Source organism: Diabrotica virgifera, chromosome 1 (assembly GCF_917563875.1).
Source record: "Diabrotica virgifera virgifera chromosome 1, PGI_DIABVI_V3a".
Classification (NCBI taxonomy): domain Eukaryota; kingdom Metazoa; phylum Arthropoda; class Insecta; order Coleoptera; family Chrysomelidae; genus Diabrotica; species Diabrotica virgifera.
The window spans coordinates 204,835,954-204,862,138 of record NC_065443.1 but is presented as its reverse complement, the minus strand read 5'-3'; the positions used below and the strand labels follow the sequence as shown (position 1 = coordinate 204,862,138).

The 26,185-nt window shown below is 32.6% G+C and overlaps 1 protein-coding gene across 4 annotated transcripts in view; it reads left to right on the top strand.

The window, feature by feature from the left end:
* LOC114335261 (AN1-type zinc finger protein 6) overlaps positions 1-25,257 on the top strand; it is a 180,283-nt gene extending 155,026 nt beyond the window's left edge. For 2 of the 4 annotated variants that reach the window (XM_028285475.2, XM_028285476.2), the window contains exons 4-5: positions 3,461-3,668; positions 11,941-25,257. In XM_028285475.2, coding sequence (XP_028141276.1) covers positions 3,461-3,668; positions 11,941-12,089 — 357 coding nt within the window. In that variant the 3' untranslated portion in view covers positions 12,090-25,257. Of the gene's footprint in view, positions 1-564; positions 903-3,460; positions 3,669-11,940 lie in introns of those variants that run through there. The other 2 variants (XM_050646480.1, XM_050646484.1) reach the window with 2 other exon arrangements.
* Positions 25,258-26,185: the final 928 nt, after the last annotated feature.

Genomic DNA, 26,185 nt, shown 5'->3' with positions numbered 1-26,185 from the left:
CACAAAAATATAAAAGTACTTTTTTACCATGTAATGCGCAGAATCACATAACATATTCTAATAGGAAAAAGTGACAATGTAATACACAACTTCTTGTCTTAATATTGTACACAATAATTTCATGTAAATTTTTGTTATATCATTTTCTGTTAACAAAAAAAGTATAGTCTAAAACAGTCTTTAAAGTTAGGTTCTTTAACCATTCCCGTGGTTATCTTGACCAAAAAATTTGCTACCTCTGAGAAGGGGAGAACCACCCCCCAAGATAAAAGCGTATTTTGGCATAGGGTAGACTTTGTTTCTTGAGCTATTTGCTGCTTACTGTGAAAATATCTTACTGTTCGGAGCCAAATACCCTCATTGACTGCACTATAATTAAAAAAAGAAGACTGACTGATATTTTAAAAAGTTCGAGTACAAATCAAGATTTTGACATACTTCATATTATGAAACAAGATAAAATTTATACGTCATCAAACGCTGTAATTGTGACTTTTGTTCTATAATTTGTGTTCGCTATATTAACTATCAACTTCAAAAACGTCACTTCGTGCCCGTCATATCAGTAGTCAAAATTCATAGTCAGATGTCATCATCCAATCATTCACCTCCATCCCCGTCTCCATCTTCATCCAACAAAAGCATTCCAGAGAGCGAAAACGAAAATCGCCACGCCTTGCCTTCCAACGATGGTTCAGACCCAGCTATTCCCCACGCGCCTATAACCGACGAAGATCCATTGTTTTTCTCACCTCCCGCAACTAATGGAAATTGTTTGGAAAGCGAAATACCGAGTCAAGAGGTTAGTTTTCAATGAAATTGAAGCGAGGGAAGGGTGGAATTCAATGTGGGAGTTGTGTGTGAGACGAGTGAAAGTGAAAGGTGGAAAGATATGTTCTGAGGTATGAAAACTTTTGTGTGGGAACGTATTTCTCGCAACAGCAAAAAATATACATGTTTTTAAAGAAATATTTCGGTAAACCCTTTAGTAGGAATATCTCATGGATATGACTTTAGTTTAGAATTTTATACTTACGGTTTCTTCGGGCGTTTCTCCTTTGTCTTTATCACTAATTACTTTTGTCCATAATATTATCCTGTATTGGGCCATTCATCCAATTAGAATCCCTTTCATATACATGTCTTGTCTGCACGTGTCGTAGAATTATTTATTACGAAGGTTTCTCGATCTTCTGCAACATGGATAATTGTCCTGTATTTGATATCCGAGTCCATTCAAGAATGTTTTTTAACCAAGAAACTTGTTTTCGTCCAACCTACTGCCCTCTATTTTGCCTTTAAGGAACTTTCTTTTAATCCGTGGTATGCTCTATTTGCTAGATATATGTGTACGTCTTATCTTCTTATACGCCGTTTTTATTTTAACTTGTTTCTTCAATTCACTTATCCATTTTCTGGAAACTTGTTATGGTGATTCAAGGATCTTCATCGTCCTACATATTTACATAGAAAAACATTATTTATTGGCAGTATGATAAGTACCCTCTCCTCAATGAAGATTGGCTACTACAATTGCAAACTCTTCTCTTTCTTCAGCTGTTCAAAATTTAGCATCAGTTGTTGGTATTACTTTGTAACTTTCCTAGATTCAATATCGTCTTCTTCTTCTTAAATTGCTCTCTCCCCAGTGGAGGCTACTACAATTGGAGGGTCAGAGGGGAAAACGATGAATGTCAATTTTTTGGCCATTTTGCGATTCTTGAGCATTCTGCTAGCTTAGAAAGAGTACCATCAGCCTGTGAACGCCCAAGGAGAAATAACGATGAGAATCGCCTTAAAAACACGTCAAAAGATCGGACGCAAGGGGGGAAACGATGAAGGTCGCGAACGCAGAGGAAAGAACAGTGAGAGTTTTACATATACGATGAAACTGTTGCTCGTAAGGGTCGGATAATGTGTTCTGTGTTATAACAGTTTTGTGGAAAAAGGTTTGCCCGGTAAAATTCGTCAATTAAAAATTTTTTGCGATTCTTGCCGAGTGCAATACGAAAACTATAGTGTTATTCGCTATTACCTCCATTATCTCGTGACTGAAAAACATCGTTTGAAGTATTTTTCACTATTCGAGGGCACTCATATCTTGTGTGCGATAAAAGCATGAGCTACATAAACCAACAGTCTTAGGCTACGGCTCCACGGGCGAGAAATTGACGCTAGCAGTAGCAGTAAAATGAACTTAAGGTTCCGCGGAACGGAATGGGAATAGCCGAACTGAACCGACTACGCACAAGTCCTGTAGTCGGTACAGTTCGGCTACTCCTATTCCGTTCCGCGGAACCTTAAGTTCATTTTACTGCTACTGCTAGCGTCAATTTCTCGCCCGTGGAGCCGTAGCCTTACGTTGAATTACCCAATGAATGGAGGGAGGTTATCAAGCACATCAGAAAAAGCCTTCACTATTCGCTGTGATTGACTATAAAATGAGCTTTTCAGTGACTGGACCAAGTACTTGGCACCAATTTACCAACAGAAATGCCCTTTCCCTACAAGGCGAAAGCGTTGTTTAAAAATAGAAGCAGTTTTTATCGAAACATATTCTGCGGTACGTACTTGAGCGCAGATGTTATGTGGAAACCACCAAAAACAGGAAAAAAACAAAGGAAACCCGGCTCTATCAAAAGGAAATCTTAAAACCCTTTACAAATGTCCAATCCCGATTTCTTAACCCAAGTTCAGTGTTATCAACATCTTAAAACCATTTTTGGTCAACCCAGATGCCAGGACTTTTTATGTTCAGTTACCTACATCTCAAGTCAATGATGCAATCAGTGAAGACCTCTAACTGGATTGCCTTCTAGATGACGAAGATTCAACGATACATTTTTTAATTCAATTTATTTACGGTAGATTTTTAAGATTCCATAGAGAAGAGTCGACAAGACATTTGGATAAACGTAGTCAAATTTCGAGCTTTATTCGAGAATCACATACGTAACAATCTTTTGATTTTTTCGAAAGCTTTTTTGGCCTGTTTTATTCTAGGTCTTAGGTCTAAATCACGGTTTAGAGTTAGAGGCTATCCAACTAATATTTTTCCTTTTTTAATAAACTATCCAGTCTTCTTGATTTCTGAAATAAGGAGAATATGAACGAACCCCAACATTTATGAGATTCTTATAATATAATTGCAGGAAATGAAATTATTATTTTTATAATAGTATTAAGTATTAAGTAATAAATTATGCACATTGTCTCCTATGATGTAAACAAATACGCTAGGGGTGGATTTAATGCCAAGGGTTATAGCCGGTATAATCATATTCTGATTGTATTTCTGGTGGTTGAATCATTTGGCCCTGTGTGCGCAAGATTATGAGAGCTGAGGAGACACAAAACGTTTTAAGAAAATATCTTGCCACGATATTGTACTATAAGATGCCTCTCAACTGTCAGTAATGATTTGAACTACTACTAAATTATCTATCGTAATTGTTCTCAGGCCTCAGAAGAATGTTCGAACGCAGCTTCAGCTGCCGCGGGCAACGCCTCTGCCGCTGAGACAATTGCCGCCGAAGCTGCTGCGGCTGCCACCACCTCCTCCGGCGAAACGGACTCCGGCACCGGGAGCGAAGACAAGGACGGCGATAAGGACGTGAAGAAAAAGAAGAATCGGTGTGCCACTTGTCGCAAGAAGGTCGGCCTAACAGGTAAGATTTCATTTTGAACTTCATACGTAGTGGACGTACGTCCACTGTTTTTAAATAGGTAGGGTAAGGGCTTGTTTATATGCAGGCGGTCTGGCTAATTGGTCTTTACCAAAGCCATAAAATTAAATAAAAAAAAATATGCAGGCGGTTTGCCAACGTCGACTGCGCGGTTTACCTGTTTTACTTACTTGATCTCACTCCAATGCCGCCTTTGAAGTTTCACCCTAATACCAAGTAAAACAGGGGGAAACAGGTAAACAGCGACGTCGACGTTGGCAAACTGCCTGCATATAAACAAGCCCTAAGGACAATAATTTTTACGGTTGTTAATATTCTCTTTAACTGGGTTGGTGTGGTCTATCTGTTTCATTAAATATTATGCAAAAAAATAAGAAAACGTACTGGCTCGCTATTCTCGACATAACTCGCAATTAGCGCGTATACGTGTTGCGAATGATTGATTTCCTAAAAATGGGATTCTTGACCACCGTTCGCAGAAACATGTGACCATTCGCATTGTTCACATCTAAATACATTTAGCAACACTAGGGGAGTGCATTTAGATTTTCACTTCGGAAAAAATCAAACAAGATAAAACTTTTTGTAATTTCATAAGAAATGTTTAATAAACAACATATTACAGAAGCTAGAGATTTAATTTTAGAAAAATCTTTATATAAGGTTTTTTTGTAAAATTTTCTGAATTTTTCAATGGTCAAGTCAGTTTTTTTCTAAAGATTATATTTTCGGAGTTATTTAAAAAAACATCTAACTTCGCTCTTCATTTGTTTAATAAAAAACATTATTTGGGTGCTTCATTTTTTATTAAACAAATGAAGAGCGAAGTTAGATGTTTTTTTAAATAACTCCGAAAATATAATCTTTAGAAAAAAACTGACTTGACCATTGAAAAATTCAGAAAATTTTACAAAAAAAACCTTATATAAAGATTTTTCTAAAATTAAATCTCTAGCTTCTGTAATTTTTTATTTATAACGCTAAAGTCACCCTTCTCACACACATTGGCGCACTGTAAACTAGCGTTGGAAGACGTGCACGGTTGAGTTTTTTAAATGTAATTTCTTAACTAATGGATCAAAAGAAATTTTACAAATTGGACATGAAAGAAGATGAAATGAGCTATCTTATGGTTGTAATAAAAAGAAATAAAATGTATGGACATAAGTACGGTGTGGGCGGAAAGTGAGCCTTACATGAATTTTGTTTAAAAATGATTTAAAAATGTGTAACTAATACAATTTTACTTACAAAACTCTCAAATTTGTACAACTTACCTCTAAATCATCTTACTAAACGATGTTTCATTCAAAAAAAAATCTCAAAAATTTAATTCAAATAATACGATGTCTCAAAAAATGTAATTTTTGAAAACTTCGTAGTTTTACAGAATTCCCACCACTTTAAGACGGTATTACTCAAGTTTGAATAAATCTAATACAATTTTGTTGCTATTTTTTGAATGCTTGGGATGTAATCTTTAAACAACACTGAATTATTTTAGTTTAAAAATGAAATAAACAATTTATTTTTGAGTAAACTAAGAAGGATAACAAAAATGTAATACAAAAACCGAAAATTACCAGCTGAAAAAATGTATATACAGAGTGATCAAAACTTTTTTCTGTAAAACTTACCTAAAATACATTTAATAATAAGCTTCAACAATAATAAATGTTCAACAAAAAAATATTTTTTTAGCTCTTATAAAGTATGTCTGCGTAACTTGGAACCTATTGATAACTTTTTTAATATCAGTTTTACGAAAAAAAGTTATTCTTTATAAAATACTCTGCATCGTATATAACGTAAGATGCAACCATCAAATATTAAATTTTGTTAATTTTGTAAGAGGTATGTAAAAAAATATGAATTTCACTCAAGAGTAAAGTACCTTTATATTTCACAATATCGAAAATTTTTATAAAGAAAAGTTGTTTGGAATTAAAAACTATGTTCCAATATGTAATTATATCCTTCTAATTGAAAATTTGTTTTTTTTTTAATATTCTTTCTAATATATTTTAATTTTTAATATTATTGTGAAAATTATTTGTTTATCTTTTTTTTAAGAATGAAATTATATATTTGTTTGATTGGATTCTACTTGTTTTTAATTTAAATATCCACCATTTTGGATCCGCCATTTTGAAATTTAAATTTTTAATCTTTAATTCAGATTCAACAACCTGTTAAAAATAAAGACAATAAATGTTTTAGAAAAATGTTCTTTTTTATGTTCTTTTTAGAAAATCCGCATTTTGGATCCGCCATTTTATAGTTTATAATGTTAACATTTAAGTTTGGTTTATCAAAGCTCTCAAAAATAAATATATGTAGAAATAAATACATTTTGTAAAGAAATTATGATTTTACAACTATTTTTTAAGTTATCCGCCATTTTGGATCTGCCATTTTATAATTTAAATTATCAAAATTTGATTCAGGTTCAGCAACCTCTCAAAAATATCCACATATATGTAAACAAACACGTTTTATAAAAAAAAATTCGGATTTTACAACTACTTTTTAAGGATTTTTGGGAAAAATCCGCCATTTTGAATTTGCAAATTGTAATGTCAGATTCGGGTTCAGCATAATAAAAACTAAAATAAAAACATTTTTTATCAAAATAAAATGTTGAATTCACCCATATTCTTAACATTATTTATACATTACGTATTTTTTATGGGAAATAAGCCACAATTTTACTAAAAAATGAATTTATTAACAACGTATTTTGACAACGAAACCCGATTTGGGCTTCGAAACGTTAATAAATTCATTTTTTAGTAAAATTGTGGCTTATTTCCCATAAAAAATACGTAATTATAAAAATGCCACAAGGAAATAGCTTCAGAACAACATTATTTATACAAAACAATTTTTATTGTTTAAACAATTAATAAACAATTAGCGGCGAAATTTGTGAGTAGAACTTTTTACTTTAATATATTTATAAACTAACAAAAAAAGTTTTAGAAAAATATAACATTGTTTGATTTTTTCCGAAACATTGTATCTTTTCGTTCTAATTGCACTCCCCTACACTGTAAATATCTAAAACGTCTATCTTCACTGCGTGCTGTAGGAATTCGGAATATGGTTATGGAACGTTACGCTTTGTTTACATGGGCGGTTTGCCAACGTTTGACGCCGCGGTTTACCTGAAAAACCCAACCGCCGCGGTTCAAGTTTAACATAGAAACAAATGCAACCGCTCAACATCGTACACATGCAACCTTTCCGTCGTCAAATCGCGGCGGTTGTAAGTTTACTAGGGGAGGAATGAGACCGCCAGTCAATCGCTCTCATGTGTACGAACCGCGGCGGTTGGGTTTTTCAGGTAAACCGCGGCGTCAAACGTTGGCAAACCGCCCATGTAAACAAGCTGTTAGGGTTCATTAGGGTTCGATTATTTATTTATTGTTTTTGTTACACGTTTTGGTTACACGACGTTTTTGAGGTGTATGTGAGCGGTGGCGTTGGGATTTTTGCAGATAACATTAATAAAAATATGAGTTATTAGCGCCATCTATCAGAAATTTTACAAAATGTTTCGAATAAATGTTGCTTAATTTTTTATGGCGAATCCGAATCTGCAATAAAAAGTGGGGTTGCTATTTAAGATTTTAAAGTTACCCCCCACCCACCTCCAGGGGGTGGGTTGGAGGGTCATATTTGGTGTTATTCGATAGGTTTTCAAAAAAGATTAAAAATCTGTTTTTTGGTTTCTCATTTGGAAGTGTATTTCGTGAGATATTAGACCGTTTCTATGTATAATTTACCTATGGTATCAGGATAAATCGTTTTTCCCAATTATAGCGCCATCTATCCACAGTTCGAAAAAATGTCTTGAATAAAAGTTGCCTACTTTTACGTAACGAATCCAAATTTGCAAGAAAAACTGGAGGTTTCTATTTGAGATTTTAAAGTTACCCCCCACCCCACCTCCAGGGGGTGTAGTGGGGATTGGTGTGTGGTGTCATTGGATAGATTTTTGAAAATGATTGAACACGTATTTTTCAGTTTTTTGATCCGATGTTTAGTTCGCGAAATATTCGACCGTTCCGGTACTTTTGGGACACCCTATATAAATACTGTAGTGTGGTTCCAGACGAAAACATTCTCTGAATTTGATCTGCCAAAGGTCCCGTGTTTCGGTTCTTTGACACATTTTAATATGATTCTGTTCTATTGTTTTCTTGTGATAATTACCATTTAATACAGTAGAAAATTACACTCACCCAGTTGTCTACTCGACAATTATCGCTTGATTACAGCGATAATTGCTTAGTAGAAATCGACAATTGCACTGTCATCTTTTTATCTTATTTATGAAGGAAGGAGTTGAGGAACAGCAACTCATAAAAATAACCGGGCATTCCAACACAAAAGCTATATCTTCCTACCTGCAGATGGACCAGGACCAGGAACACCATGAGATGATCATTCAACAAATGAGAATCAATACAACGTAGCCCCAACCTAGTTGTTCCAAAAATTTAAATCCACATCCAAAGGAACGGGAAATAATGTAAACAATTATTATAACTGTGTCTTTAATAATTATTAGTTTTTTTTAAGATTGGGTTTTGATGTATTGTTAAATAGTTTCGAAAATTATTATTTCTTCATTTGATAGTTTCACTTTCTTGTAACTTTTGAGTAATTTTCTCCCTAAATTACACTCATGCATCAAAATAATCAGATAATTTAGCTTTCAAGTGTATTGCCTTTTAAAAACTACTCTCGTTCATTTTCACATTTTGGCGAAAGAGCTCTCCTCCTTCGAAGTTGGGCTCTTTCGCCAAAATATGAAAATGAACTCTAGTAGTTTTTAGGCAATACACTGTCAAGCAAAATTATCGATAATTTTGATGCACTTGTGTAATTACCCCCGATAACATTGACACATTTTTATACATTAATTGTAAGGGAATTCTTGTCTTGACTACAACATAGTTTAGTTTTAATAAATATTCTACCAATTCTCCAAATATTTTTGTTACGCTTTTTTGTTCTAGTGAAGTCGTTGTTAACTCTTGATATCTATACACTGATGAGTGCTCTAAGAACCGACAAAATAACACAAAAGATGGAAAACATAATAAGTTGTTAGATAGTACGAGATAAAGCTAGTTCTTATACGTGGCTAGTAGTCATAATTTATGGATGACATCGGAAAAACATATTTTAATTTTCCATGTTAAAACAAATGATTGAATAAATTAAGACAGATGCTAGTAAAAAAAAAACAGTAATTAGTAGATAGCCATTCATAACTCAACTAAAATATTTTACTAAATGTCATAATAATGTATAAATAATTATGACTGATGTCAACTAGCTCTTAAATTAACGTTTAAATGTGAGAAACTATCATGTAATGTAATGTAAATTTATAGGTTTCATCTCTTTTTATTTCACAACGTATTATGTTTTCCATCTTTTGCGTTATTTTGTCAGTTTTTAGCGCACTCATCACTGTATATATCAGCTTTGTTCGCAGAGACAGTAGGTACATGACTGGTTTCTGACTGATTCGCATGCGCAGTATCGTTTTCAAGCGCTTGAAAACGGAACTGCGCATGCGAATCAGTCAGAAACCAGTCTTGAACTCGTCGCCTTAATACTATAACTTGATAACTCAAAATTAGTAGTTCTGAGATAAACGGGTTTAAAGATTTTAAAGATATTTGTGCTGCCACCATAATGTTGGTAAATACGGAATTCACTCTGCAGCTCTATACTGTTCCTTAACTTTTGGCTACTGATCTATTTAGGAATACGATGCAAATTTGTTTTCCAATATGGAAAATAACATGAAAAATAAAGTTACCAACTTTTAGCACTACCATAATGTTAACATTTGATAATGTCGCATGTCGTGCCAAGTTGCATCTAAGAAGTGAACTTTTTAACAAAACTAATATTTTAAGCATTTTTTTTTGTGAAAATTAGCCCTCCGCCATAGAGATTGCCAGATCTGCTAACAATTCTCGAATTTTTGCATTAACATTAACCAAATCAACAGATAGCAATTACGTGGTAGGCTCAATGGTTTAAGAAAAACACGTGCTAACTAGATAACTAGAGTTAGCTAGTTGAAACATTCAGTGTATGTCGCATTCACTATTATTTTGATTAAACAATAACTTGATTGATTTCAATGGACGAGTTGGAACAAAGGATGATATATATGGAGCAGTAATCGGAAAACACCGTGAAAATACAAGAAATAATAATGGGAAAAGACTACTGGAATTTTGTATTAACAATGATTTAATAATAACAATTAATACTTATTTTGAACATAAAGATATTCATAAGATTACTAGAGAAGAACCGAGCAGAGGAGAAAAGTCAATAATAGACTATATATTGGTAGAAAGAAATAATAGAAACTCAGTAAGGGATGCTAGAGTCAAAAGAAGCTATGAGATAAATAGTGATCATTACTTGCTGATAGCTAAATTCAGAAGCGAAGAAAATAGATCAGAGACATGCAAAGAAAAGAAAAAGAATAAGGACTTACAAACTAAAAAATAAAGAGATATCAGAAAAATATCAACAGATAGCGAGAAATAAATAAATATCAAGAAGAAATGCAAAATGGGAAACCTTTAAAAATATTGTAATACAAGCAGCAAAGGACGCCTGTGGGACTTACAATAAAGACAACAATAAGAACATCTTGGTGGACGAATGAAATTAAAGAACAAGAAAGAAAAAAGAAGAAAATATGGAAAGAATATTTAAATAATAGAACAGAAGCAAATTATACAAGCTACAAGGAACAGAGAAACATAGTAAAACAAATGGTAATGAGCGAGAAACAGAGAAGTTGGACAGAATTTGGAGAAAAATTGGAAAGAGATAATAAGGGTAATCAGAAACTATTCTACAAAGTACTCAAAAATCTTAGAAAAGAAAAAGTAGATATAAATGCAAGTGCAATAAAAAACGAAGTTGGGGAGATACTGATCGAGGAGGAAGAGATAATGGAAAGATGGAAAGAATACTTCAAGAATCTACTAAACACAGAACAGAAAGCAGAAAATCAAGATAATGAAATAGAAGAGGAAGAATGGAATATAGAAAGAGAGGTAATAAATGAAGAGGTACCTAGAGAAGAGTTAGAAGAAGCTATAAGGAGTCTAAAGAACGGCAAAGCACCAGGAAGATATAATATAACATCGGAAATGATAAAATATATGGGAAATAGTGGAAAACTAGTATTATTAGATATATATAGACAAGCATGGAGGGAAGAAACAACGCCTGAAGATTGGAGATTGGGCTTAATAATGCCAATACACAAGAAAGGTGATAACAAAGATTGTAACAATTATAGGGGACTAACATTATTAAGATAATCATAGGAGAAATATCAAGAAAAACGAAAATGAGTGTATACAAAACTGTGTATAGACCTGTACTCACATATGGATGTGAATCGTGGATATTGACAAAAAGGGATAAAAGTAAATTGCAGGCAATAGAAATGAAATATCTAAGAAGAGTAATGGGAGTGACAAGAAGAGATAGAGTTAAGAATATAAAAATAAGAGAAGAATTAGAAATAGAACCATTAGAAACTTATATAGAAGAAAGACAGCTGGGTTGGTGGGGACACCTTCAAAGAATGAGTGATACTATACCTGTTAAAAGAATCTGGGAAAGCAGAAATATAGAAAGGAAAAAACGTGGTAGACCAAGAAAACAATGGAATGCAGTAATAATGGATATTTTGGAAAAGAGGGGAACAACATGGAACGATGCCAAAAAACTAACAGAAAACAGAAAGATATGGAAGAAATTTGCGAAGAACAAAAAAGAATAAAAGAATCAGAAACAGATCCCTACACCTCAGGGTAGAAGGGATAAAGATTAAATATATAATAACTTGATAACTCATCTTGTCAAGTTTTAGCAGTGAATATTAGGGGCATTTGAGTTTTATCGACTTTCGTCAATCATAAATAAATACTTAACCCGTTTGGAGCGAGTTATTAAGTTTTTACACAATATAGAGGCAAATAAAATACATCTTGTGAACTAGTTATCTCATCTCAAAAACGTCAATTTTGGAGTTATCAAGTTATAGTACTAAGGCGCCGATTAATGTCAGCGAACAAAGCTATTGTTTAACGAACTCAGTAATTCTAGCATGTTTCAATGCTGTTGAAAAGTTTCTAAATAGATTAGGAAAGAATTCATCTTTACTCATATAATATATTTTCTGTTTCAGGTTTTGAATGTCGTTGCGGAGGACTATTTTGTGCCATCCACCGATACAGCGATAAACACGACTGCAGTTTTAACTACCGGGAGATGGGCGCCCAAGAAATTAGACGCAACAACCCCGTCGTCGTAGGCGAAAAGATCCAAAAGATCTGAACCTCGCCGCAACGTTAACTAGAAGTTTGCGTGTGCCATGCGCCCATACCGAGTGATCAAATGAGATATGGACAAATTTTTTTCTGAAAAAACGAATCATTGATCAGAACTGGTCGGGGTGTTATTAGTGCAAACACACAAACATACAAAAAAGACTTAAGTGATTTATTATTATATGGTACTTTTATTTACAATTTTGCCACTCAATTTCGTCTTTAGTTTTATTTCCATTAATAAATTTAGATATATAAATATATGTCATTTTAGCTTCTTTGTTGATTGTATATACATATTACTGGAGGGATGTCGGGACTGTGAACTGTATTTGGTTTCAGTTTAACTGTTCTCTAAAATCTGGTCATCAGTTAGCACCAAATGGTGCTTTAGTCCATGTTTTATAAAAATAATTCAACAAACATTTGCAATATCTGTTTATGACTATAAAATATTGCCATCCTTCAAAACACACAATTTTATTGTTTGGTTTTTGAAGTATTGTTTTTGCATGTTTTATAAAAACAATTTTAATTCGTCAATTAATACATTTTCAACAAATGGGTATAGCCAAATCGGCAATCGTTTGCAACGTTAAATGTTGTTCCAAATATGAAGTTGGTTAGAAAACAATTAGAAAGCTGTAGAAAAACAAGAAGTTGAAAGATGTTTTTACGATCCAAATTGTATGTGTATATGTACAGGTTTCTTAATAACCTCCATAAATCATTCCCTACGCTTTTTTCAAATACATATCTGGTAAAATAATAAATAATACGGAATAATAAATCATCTTGGTATCAGCACTTAAACGAAAACAACCACATGGCAAAAATCCTTGAATTAAGTATATTGCCGAAGAAAACAGCAATATTGATAAAGTTGTTGAACCACTAGAGGAAATTTTAAGAATTAGGAAAGAAGCATTGGAAAAACTTACATAATGCCAAGAGGTCGGAAAGCCAGTAATAATCAATAACAGAATCTAAAATAATTGACGACTACAGCCAAGGGCGTAAGAATGATACCGAGATTCGTGAAATTTTAATATGGAATACTATTTAATATTTATTACTATACTTGCCATTAACATACACTATGCACAACTTATAGCAGATAATTCTAATATAACATCATCATATTATGTAAAAATAAAACTTCATACCTTTTAACAGACTGAAACTTCGGGCAACACATAATTGATCAAAAGCTATTTACACTACAAATAATTATTTTAGATATTTTTAATGATATATTCTACAAATGTAAGATGTTAAAATTCTAGTATTTATATAGAAAATTTCTAACACATTTTTAAATTAAAAATTTTCTGGTATAAATAAATATCTCCCATAATACAGAGTATTGCCACTTTTAAATTCCAATCCCTTATTCGCATATCTAATATTATATTTAAATAGAAAGTTAAACTGAAACCAACAACCAGATTTTCCCTGATCCACACAAATTTTCTACAGGGTATCAAACAATGTTGCACTCCTTTTACAAGCACGTTGTGGGACATCCTGTATATAGATATTATTTACCTTTGGTAAGGGACGTATAGCGCCCTGGCTTCTGCAATTCTAATCCAATATTAATGTAGAAGTTTTTTTTTGTTTTATTGAATCCCATTTAGTCGCAGGCGGGCAAATACAGGGTGAAGATGATGTTTTCCAAATAAATCAGTTAAATTGTCAATTCTTACATAATTACAGGAAGCGGAAAAATGCTATAACAAAATTTCACATTTATTATGTATAACCTTTTTTTTATATAGAACTCTAAACAGGATACAGTTGGTTCACTGATACAATATAATCAAGAACACTTTAATATATTATTAAACATATAGTTTTAACCCGTTGAGTCCAGATTTATTTGATTTATTATTAGTCACTATAACTATCATATCCGTTTCTCAGATCACTGCAATCACTAATAAATTCTACATCCTATTGCTCCAGATCATTCCCTTAACGTTTTCATAAACTGTTATGTTTTATTTCCGTCATGTAAATGTGTTGAAACAAATCAATATTCGTGCGTCAATTGTTGCTCAGCCATCTGTCCACTGGCGGATCTAGACATTTGCCTTGGGAGGGGAAATTTGCCTTAGGTGGGAACTTCTAATGAAACACTATTAAAAAGACAGACAAGATAACCCCAAACTACATAAAAGACATAAATAATAAGTTTTCTTGATTTTCCTAACTAGCGTGTTTATTCGGTTAAATTTGTCTGCCTGTGGTTTAAGTTTCATGTCAGCTAATATATTTTTGTTTCAACAATTTTTTTCTTTATTTTGAACCTTGATAGGGGGAAAATTTCCCCTTCTTTAATCTCCTTAAATCCGCCACTGCATGTTAGGGAATTGTCGCAACGCTTGCGCACATTGCTGCAAGAAAATGTTACAGATGATGAGTCAGACTCATCATCTGTAACTTTGGTTATTCATATCGATGATGAGGCTCACTCTTCAAATGTACTCAAAGAATTAAAATTTAACATACATCCACTTATGTTAAAAAATTTTAATCCTACTTTGGAGCTGTATTTAACACGATGATCATCATTTTAAGATCTCGAATATACGCTTGCTCTATTATTTACCTTCTGTTTTACTCATGTTTTACTTTAACCCTAGATTATATTTATCAGTTGCCAGTACAGTGTGACATAATAGTTGCTTTTTAAAGACGGTTGTTAATAAGCAGACATGTCATCTGTTGTAATAAGTTCTGCATGTCAATTGTGTCATCTTCTTTGTGCCATAGGGCAGTTACTCTATGTCAACTGCTAAATTATTGATATAACTATCTGTACCTATACACTTTATGAATAATAATTGTGAAGTGTAATCTTTATGAATAAATCTCAATTTTTTTATACTTATTACATTAGAGCTTATAAAATTAAATTATATACTACTTTTTTTGGTGTAAAAGATATATAACAATTGCGGATTATTTGACTTTACAATCATGAAGATTCATAATTACCAATAGACGGAGAGGCAGCGCTGAAAAATCTCTTTGCATTTACTCAAGCTAAATTTTTCACAGTTGATTACTGTGATTGTGTAGAGTGTAGAGAAACATACCGCGGTCGGTCAAGCGAAACGTAGAACAGGTGTTACTGAGAGGGTATCAAAGTTGCTTTCCTACGAAGGTAATTAAATCCATTTACTAAGGCTGAAAATCAGTACACACATTCTAAATTGAACATAAATAAAAGTTATTATAGTCGGTCAGCCGTATGACGGGCAGAGCCGGTCGGTCGGCCCCAATTAATGCACAGGGTTATTCACTATATTTTGACCCCTTGTAAACTGCTTTGTTTACAGAATTAGAAAAAAATGTAAAATACAAAAGTTATTCGATTTTTTAATTATGATTTTTTGACATATATATCGTACTAGTGACGTCGTCTATCTGGGCATGATGACGTAATCGATTATTTAGGTTATTTAATTCTCTATACAGTACTGTAAAGTAAACATTAAGAACATTATTTATACCTACAGGGTGTCCAAAAAATTTTTTGAATTATTAATTTAACAATTAATTTAATTAAAAAATTTTTTTGGGCAGCCTGTATAATTAATCATGTTAATGTTTATATTACTGAATAGGGAATTTAATAACCTTTCAAATGAGCTATCACTCGACCCCTATTCCCATTTAAAAAAAATAGTCGAATATGTCATCACACCCAAATGAATGAAGTCACTAGTACGATATATATGTCAAAAAATCATAATTTAAAAATCGAATAACTTTTGTACTTTACATTTTTTTCTAATTCTGCAAATAAAGCAGTTTACAAGGGGGTCAAAATATAGTGAATAAACCTGTACATTCACTGGGGCCGACCGACCGGCTCTGTCCCATCATACAGCTGACTGACTATAGTAACTTTTATTTATATTTAATTTATAATGTATGTACTGATTTTCAGCCTTAGTAAATGGATTTAGTTACTTTCGTAAGAAAGCAACTTTGATACCCTCTAAGTAATCCCTGTTTTACGTTTCGCTTGACCGACCACAATATGTTTCTCTGCACAATCAAATCTAGCTTTAGTAGATTCAAAGAGATTTTTAAACGCTGCCTCTTGGACTACAACTAACTACATATAGATTTTTATAATTATTTTACAAACTTAATTTGAACATTTTAATAAAAAAGATTTCTAAATGCATTGTTTGCTACACACAACCTTCACTCTGTAGTTCGACTCTTGCTTTACATGTTTAGTTGAATTTTGTTCTTGTTGACTGAGTTTTTGCCCATTTTTGACTGATGGGAATGTTTAAAGGATTCAGGTTAAAATTAGTTTTTTTGAGCAGTTTATTTTATCGTGCAAACATAGGCAAAGCCTCTTGAGGAGTCGGTATTGCAGGTAAGCGGTCGGTGATAGGTGAACTCTGGAATTACCAAAAATGTACTTTTTTAGTTTTGGATTGTGTAAAATGTAATTTTTCATGTATTTTTCAAATGTAGCTGTACTGAATATTGTTAACAGATTCCAGTTTTGTAAGATGTTTATTATGTAAAAAATCTATCCATTACAAGCTTTTTGATATCTTCAGTAAGATTGGTAGAACACCATAAAAATGTATGTTATTTAATTAACAGAAATCTATTTCATTACACTTAATCAAATGCTTTCTTTTATTGATATATGCAGTTCGATAAGCTGACGCTATATGTGCGAATAAATATAAAAGGAACTTTCTGGAAAAAGAGAGATACAGAAAGAAACTTTAAAGGAGGATTGATTGCGAATGATATGTTGCCATATCGAAAATTTAGTTGGTATAAACATGTATTTACAAACTTACCAGTATACATAATATAGTGAATTTTTTATAACCCAAATTAAGCGCTTTCCAAACTGACTCAATTGTATTTAGATACACTAAGCATAAAAATTAACGCACTACCTTAAAAATGGGACATTTTTGATATCTCGTATTTCTTAAACATGTCCGATTTGAGTGATTTTTTTATTAATATTATAGTTTATTCTTCAAGAATATCGATCTAATAATATTATTGCTAAAGAGGTAAGTGCCATTATATACCGGGTGTAACAATGATAGTTTGTTTTTTTATCAAAGTTTGGAACACCCTGTGGAATATTCTAGCGTATATAAAATATTGAAATTGAAACTCGACTGTAGCCTTAGGCTTTTTTAACATTTTGTTTTTTGATTCATTCGCTTATGCTGGATAATAAAAAAGTTAGGTACTTTTACAACTAGTGATGTTAATCATCAATATAGGATGTTTCTAAATATGTGCGATAAACTTTAAGGGGTAATTCTGCATGAAAAAATAATGACTGTTTGCTTTATAAACATATTATGTCCACAAATACTTCGTTTCCGAGATGCGGAATGTTGATTTTTTTCTTACAGACTGACGATTTATTTATTGCTCTAAAACCGGTTGAGATATGCAAATGAAATGTGGTGGGTTTTAAGAGGTAGTTATTGCGCATTTTTTGACATACAATTAATAATTTTATATTCACCATTGGCGTGCATACGGGATGTATCTAAAATGTTTATACCCGTATGTACGCCAATGGTGAATATAAATTTCTTAATTGTATGTCAAAAAATGCGCAATAACTACCTCTTAAAACCTACCAAATTTCATTTGCATATCTCAACCAGTTTTAGAGCAATAAATAAATCGTCAGTTTGTCAGAAAAAATTCAACATCCCTTGGCTCGGAAACAAAGCATTTGTGGACATATATTTATAAAGCAAACGGTTATTATTTTTTCATGCAGAATTACCCCTTAAAGTTTGTCGCACTTATTTAGAAACATCCTGTATTGATGAATAATATTGATGTAGTACCTAACTTTTTTAATATCCACCATAAGCGAATAAACCAAAAAGCAAAATGTTAAGAAGGCGTAAAAGGCTGCAGTTGAGTTTTAATTTCAATATTTTATATACGCTAGAATATTCCACAGGGTCTTCCAAACTTTGAGGAAAAAACACGCTATCATTGTTACACCCGGTATACAATGACACTTACCTCTTTAGCAATAATATTATCACATCGATATTCTTGAAGAATAAAGCTATAATATACTAAAAAAATCACTCAAATCGGACAACACGTTTAGGAAATACGAAACATCAAAAATGTCCCATTTTTAAGGTGATGTCCCATTTTTAAGGTGGTGCGTTAATTTTGATGCTTAGTGTACACTAAAAGCTAGCAGGATGAACCTTACAACTCAAATTTAACCTTTTCACAACGGCAATTTTTAAACGTGCGTGCTCCATATACTCCATGTTTTTGGGCCTTGCGCTTCCGTATCACTTTGCGCATCTACGCATTTCCCAACTTTTGTGGTAACAAATTCGTTAGTGTAAAATTGAATAGACAAGCACACAAGATAAACGTTTTATTAATTATTTATAAAAATCAATATAACGTTTCCCGCTCTGAAGTAAATTTTGATGCAAGTTAATATGTGGCAAGCAAACTTTTGCGCATATATGCGGTTCCCGACGTTAAAGGGTTAAAAGTTTGTAAACATTTGACAACACTGCAAAACTTAAAACATGGAGAGCAATGGTATCTTCTATCAGAAGTAGATAGTACAAGGAGAAATGCTCTATTTTCTGTTTTCTACGTTTACGAAAGCAGAAGTATTTCTCACGTGCCAGTATTCGCAGATAACAACGCACAGTCATGACGTCGAGCATATTTTTTGGTGCGTTGAACTCGAATAAAGCAGTCCATTTAATTCGTTCAGTGCCCACGACGACAGTGTGTCGTCACGAGGGTTTCATCAAGGGTGCCGACAACGCACGAGTTTTAACATCGCATTAATCATTAAAATTATTCGACAGATATTAGTACAGTGAAAATAATAAGACGAGAACTGGACAATAATGATAATAAAGAATAAATTTAAAGTGTTTTCTACTTTAATGACAAAAAAAGCAAACTCATTAGCAGAAACCAATTCAAAATTATTTTGCACATCATATTTGAAACATTTGGTTGATAATTTTTGTTGGCACAACAATATATTAATTTGTCTGGACTAAATTACAGTTCTGTTTATCTTAAAAGGGATATGTTACTATCAACATTCACAAAGTATTGCCAAACTGAATTTTGTTATTTTGGGTGTAAATTTTTTCCACCGATCTCCGAGGGTACAATATCAGCCATGTGGTGTTTTTTCAATAAATGACATATTGAAATAAATGACAAATTGAAAATACAATACTATAACTACAATTTATTATTTTATAAATAAATAATTTCATCTAAATACTGTCTCGGTGAGCTTATGAGCTGGCCAAAAAAGCATTTGAGATTTATTTGACTTAAGATATGACTTAAAATCTCTTTATTTTTTATCAGCACAATTACAGTTAACTCGTGTCATCAAGTAAATGAAAAAAATTGGAACACTATAACAGCTTTTATATTAAACCATTTTGTTGCAGTGGGTTATTTTAACTTTGATCTGTGATACAACATCAAGCTGCTATGCAAAAATCCAGTTGTGATATCGCTATTTTGACAAATTGTGTTAACTGTGAATGTAGTGATAAAAAGTTTAGAAGATCTTTAAAGACATAAGTAATTAAACACAACATAATAATGTTCAACATTTAGTTTTGAAGATTTCTGTTATTTTGTCAACGATCCAAATTTTGTAATGTATGGTAACCATTCACGTTACATCTGTCATTTGTCAGAAAACGGATCGGTTAACCTACACGCCTACAATGCAAAGTATTTATGTAATGGATAGGTTTAAATCGACTATCATTAAATCAGCGCGCCTGGTCTGATTCTCTCAACAAAGTATTTCAAACGAAAAATTGCGCTAAACAGAAAAAATCAAAAACAAAGTTACAAAGATTTTTGCTTTAATCAGTGACATAGTTTAGATATAATATTGACAAAGAAGTTAATCAGACGTATTTTTAGTGCAAAAACCACAATGTTTTCCTATTCAGACAAAAGATTTAGTGGCAAATGCAAAGGCTCTAAAAAATATACACATGTAGATTTGATTTTGAAAAATATTGAAGACTTTAAAAAAAGTTTTAGGTTAGGTTTTTAGGGAAAAAAATAATGTACGTTATAAAGATTTAATTAATAAACTGTTAGTTACATACGCTTGTTTTTTGACACATACTAAGACCACTGCTATTTTAGAGTTGGAAGTAACTTGAGTTATCAAAAATAAAATTAACACTTTAATAGTTGCCTTTACAACATCCCCATATTTTTTAAGGAAATAGCTTGAATTCATTGGAAGCATATAACAGTGACTTAATTTTCAGTGAATAAAGACAAAGGCAGTATGCTATACTTTATTCTTTCTGTTTGTTGTCTATTTCGCGAGAATCAACATACGATATAACGTGACAGTAGCGCCTTAAAATTTTTTTAGTATAGTCGCCGAAATTTTTCAAGTTTTCCAAAATAGGGCTTTTCATTGATTGTCATTTGTTTCGAGCTTCTGTCATGTGTCGTCTAATATGAATATATCTACGTCATACGGTGTTGATATATACCAATGATACAAACCAACGACATATTCGTCGCCTTAGTACTATTACTTGATAACTCCAAAATTAACGTTTTTGAGATAACTAGTTCACAAGATGTATTTTATTTGCAGCTATATTATGTAAAAACTTGATAACTAGCTTTAAACGGGTTAAGTATTTATTTACGATTGACGAAAGTTGATAAAACTCAAATGCCGCTAATATTCAGTGCTAAAACTTGACAAGATAAGTTACCAAGCTATTTTTTAATAGAAATAATCGTGAATACGACATACACTGAATGCTATATCTAGGTAACTCCAGTTATTTAGCTTAAGCACGTGTTTTTCTGAAACCATTGAGCTTACCACGTAAATGCTATCTGTTTATTCGGTTCATGTTAATGCAAAAATTCTAGAATTGTTAGCAGATCTCGCAACCCCCATGGCAGAGGGCTAATTTTCACCAAAATAATGCTTAAAAGATTAGTTTTGTTAAAAAGTTCACTTCTTAGATGCAACTTGGCACGACATGCGACATTACCAAATGTTAACATTATAGTCCTGTCGCCAGGGGGGGTACAACGGCCTCCTGTATTCAGATGGACTTACCCAAGTTTTTTTTATGTATTTTTACCTGTAGAACACGAATTTTTTGGGTAACAGTTGATCCGGATGTCGATAAGATTGTTATAAACCAAGAAGTTGAGGAATCACATAACAGCCATTTCTCGCAAAACAAAACATTTTTTCGTATTTTTTGGGCCATTCTAACCAAAAAATGTTCATACAAATTTTTTCGTAGGATGCATAGTTTTCGAGATAAACGCGGTTGAACTTTCAAAAAATCTAAAAATTGCAATTTTTGAACCCGAATAACTTTTGATTAAAAAATAAAATAGCAATTCTGCTTACCGCATTTGAAAGTTCAAGTCAAATTATATCGGATTTAATTATTTGTATTGCTAAAAATTTATTATTTTATTGTTAAAAAAAGCTATAAACACCTAGTACTCGAGTGATGTTTTCAATGATTTCTCATTTAAAATCGAACGAGTAGGTAGAATAGGTAAAAGTGCAAGCGGGGCTATTTCTACGTAGCATGCATTAAAACGCATGTATTAGGCACGGGAAACACTATGTGTTTATAGCTTTTTTTAACAATCAAAAAATAAATTTTTAGCAATGCAAATATTCAAAACAGATATAATTTGACTCAAACTTTTAAAGGCGGTAAGCAGAATTGCTATTTTATTTTTTATTCAAAGGTTATTCGGGTTCAAAAATTGCAATTTTTCGATTTTTTGAAAGTTCAACCGCGTTTATCTCGAAAACTATGCATCCTACGAAAAAACTTGTAGGAACATTTTTTGGTTAGAATGACCCAAAAAATACAAAAAAAATGTTCTGTTTTGCGAGAAATCGCTGTTATGTAATTCCTCAACTTCTTTGTTTATAACAATCTTATCGACATCCGGATCAACTGTTACCCAAAAAATTCGTGTTCTACGGGCCAAAATACATAAAAAGAACTTGGGTAAGTCCATCTGAATTAAGAAGGCCGTTGTACCCCCCCTGGCGACAGGACTATTATGGTAGTGCTAAAAGTTGATAACTTTAATTTTTCGTGTTATTTTCCATATTGGAAAGCAAATTTGCACCGTATTCCTAAATAGATCAGTAGCCAAAAAGTTAAGGAACAGTATTTTAGAGCTGCAGAGTGAATTCCGTATTTACCAACATCATGGGAGTAGCACAAATATCTTAAAAATCTTTAAACCCGTTTATCTCAAAACTACTAATTTCGAGTTATCAAGTTATAGTATTAAGGCGGCGATATGACGTAGGTATCTTAATATTGTATGACATGACAGAAGCTTGAAACAAATGACTGTAAATGAAAAGCCCTATTAAGGGGCGTTTGATTGAAACCGAACCGTTTTAGATATCCAATAGATATGCAGGTTACTGGAAAGTTACATCTTTAATTTTTCTCTCTTAAAATAACAAGTAAATATGTTCCACCAAATTTTATCCACTACCGACTTGATTCCAAAACATTTTAGAGGGTAGGTTCATTATTTGAATGTGCTGTTATGAGTATCACCTGCCTAAAAAAATTGGTAACTACCATTCATAGACATTTGGATAGACCACAAACACCAGGTGAGCCCGTCATCCATATTTGCATCATCTTAAACCATTTTAAACGTTAAAATCGAGACAGAAAATTTTAAGTACTGTATTCAAGAGTGATAGTAAAGAGCTAAACATTTGTAGTCAAGTTCACTATTTAACGCTATTAGCTTCAGAAAGAGCTGGAGATTTGCACAAAATTTGCTAGGAACTATACACTTTGTAGCTAGCACACAGTAAATAAAAAGGTACGACTACATTAATGACATCTGTCAAATTTGACGGATTTTGATTAGACAGAAATACTGTTTTTACAAATTAGACAAAAGTACTGTTTTTAAGAATTTGATCCAAGAATGTTATCTATTGGGACCGTGCAAGTTCGGAAAAGCGACACCTGGTTTCATAGCTCGGCAACATTTTTCGCACTTTTAATTATATTGGCCAATTATATTAGTCCTGGTTGCTGGATAATTGTCAACGCCATATTGCCAAAAGGTAAACAATTGTATATAGTAAATAAAATTAATTATTAGAATGCAGTAACAAGCAAAATATAATTAATTAAATTTACTTTTATATAATAATTGCATATCATATCAATATTGTGGAGCAACATATAATTTTTCTTCTTCAATGACAGTAGGTAAGAAATATACGTCAATTTGACAATTTCAATTGACAATATGAATTATTTAAGATAGTTGCAAGATTTCTCCACTATTCGCGCACGATCGTTTCTCGTATCCCTTCCAAGTACTTGTACACCGCGAATACTAAATTTAGAATCAATATGCAGTAGAAATAAACAAACCAAGACACGTTAAATGCTACCAGGAGCACTCCCGAATAATAATTTACAATGTATAAACTTTGAAAATCATGATTTGGTATTTACAACGTATATACATTGTAAATGATGATTCAGGAGTGCTCCTAGTAGCGTTTAACGTGTCTTGGTTTGTTTATTTCTACTGCATCTTGATTGTAAATTTAGTATAAGACTGTGAATCTTTACACTGGCATAAACCTACCTCTGCTTGAGGTTACAATTGTGTCTTATAATTATTGGTAAAATGGATTTACGATAAAATTTGAAACTCAAGTAAATTATTGATTAATAAAAAGGACGACAGGCAAAAACAATAATAGAATAATATATTATCAATGTGAACAAGAGTCTTCTTTTCTTCTTTACGTGCCATCTCCGCTACCAAGGTTAGCAATCATCATTGCTATTCTAACTTTTGACACTACAGCCCGAAAAAATTCAATTGAGCTGCATCCAAACCATTCTCTGAGATTTTTCACACAAGAGTTCTCTGAGCTGAACAAGAGTGTAATGTCGCAAATTGCGATAAAGAGTTAAGAGCTGGTCTCTATATTTTATATTTAATTAGCTGACAGCCTCTTTTCGATGTAGCCAGTCTACAAACTGTCATAAAAACGACATATTTTTTCTTTGTTTATAAGAATATTATGATAAAAGTCCGACGCATTTTGACAGCATGTGGGAAACCTACAACACAAAAAATCCTACCTCACACTATTAACAGCTCAAATAAATTAATTCTTTCATTAAAATAAGAAGAAAATTGTAAATAGTGGGAGGGTACTAAACTTATACAATTTTGTGGAAGTTATTTCCTCTTTATTTTATACAATAAATAATTATTGATTGGAGTAAGATTTATGTTATTTATGTTTGCTTACTCTTATTTGTATAGTAATTTCCAGCCACGTCTAGTCTGTCGAAATTTAACTAACTTCGCAAAAAGAATAATTACTAAAATGACTAGGCAGTTGTGTTTGAGATTAGAGAACCGACTATATTTTCACATAAATACCATAATGGTACAGAAAATGCATTATAATAGAGACTAGGGCCGTGGAAGATATGCCTACGATGTATAAGATATTTGAGAGTGGTAGTTTGAAGTCACTATATAAAATCATATAAAGTAGATACAATTAACTATCAATTAATTAAATATGCTAAGAATTAAAAAAAATTGTAAATATTGTAAATCCAGCTATTTTTTTAAAAAACTTGCAGAAAAGTTGTACCAAGCAAAACTTTTTAATCAACTATTAAGAATAATTATAAGGATTTCCGTAATTTTTGCTTTGAAATACCAACCAAAAAATAAACTCTGTAAAGACCGCACAGGCGCTATTTCAAATTAATACTTTCTCAATTTCAAACTCTTGGAATACTTACATTTTCCCAAGTTTTCAACATAAATCTGTTAAAATGACAACCATCAACGATCTACAAATATGGTGTTTTTGTTGCGGTGTGTAAATGTATAGTAACAAACGATATGTTTTTTGTTGAATTCTCAGGTTTGTTCAGAATATTGACAGTTTTGGTGAGTGTTGTCATTTTGATGTGAGTTTTTCCATTCAAATTTTTCACATATCACTGTACCAAATTGTCTTTTTGAATGACGAGTTTTATTTAATAAAATGTTGTATTTTTGAACTGCATTTTATTTTTATTCCCAATAAACCCCAAATCTAGGAACCTGAAGAAGTAGACAGATTGAAAGATTTTCAATTTTCTGTGTTATTCACTTTCACTCAAGTAACGACCTGACATGTAGATGGTGCAAGTAACGACAAATCTAAGCACGAAATCAAATCAAAGAATGAAGCGCACTTTTTGGTTGGACACACAAAAAGTGCTCGAACACTGGGGGTACCCATTGACCCAACTGCCATGGACGACCGTTCAAGATGGAAGCGAGTTGTCCAGTCAGCCAAGACCATTAAATCGTCATTTTGTTTATAATCGTAACGTCCAAAAAAGAAACATCACTAACGGTCTAGTGGAGGCACTCGACCATACCTCCTTTCATAGTAGGCATTACATACTTATACTCAATTACACTAAGAGCGCTGTAGGTACTGACCCTTATTTTTCCCATATGCTTGGGACCAGAATGGACCAAACCAGGTAACGACGGGATAGAAACAATTAGACGACGATTTGCGTATTCCTACAGAAAACGTTTCTACATTTCGTATTCCTATAGAAACTTGAGGTATCTCAGCAATACTTATCGGAATCGGAACAAGTTCAAGGCCATGAAGGAGCAGGTTGCTGACACTGCGAAGGTAATCATACCACGGAAACCTCCAACCCCTTTCTCTGCGGCTTTTTTTAAGACATACCCAGGTGCTCACTTTCTATACTGGCAATGGAAGTTTGGATGTGCATGTGTCACTGATCCGTGTCATGCACAGTGAAAGGGTTTAGGACACATACTGCTCAGCGGACTTAGTCGACCAGTACCCCCGACAAAATATTGAAAAACAGCACAGCTTCACCTTCTCCCACAAAAGATTGTGGTGGTAGAAGTTACAATATTGCTCTAATTGGGAGCAAGATAGCAGTGATCCACAAGAAA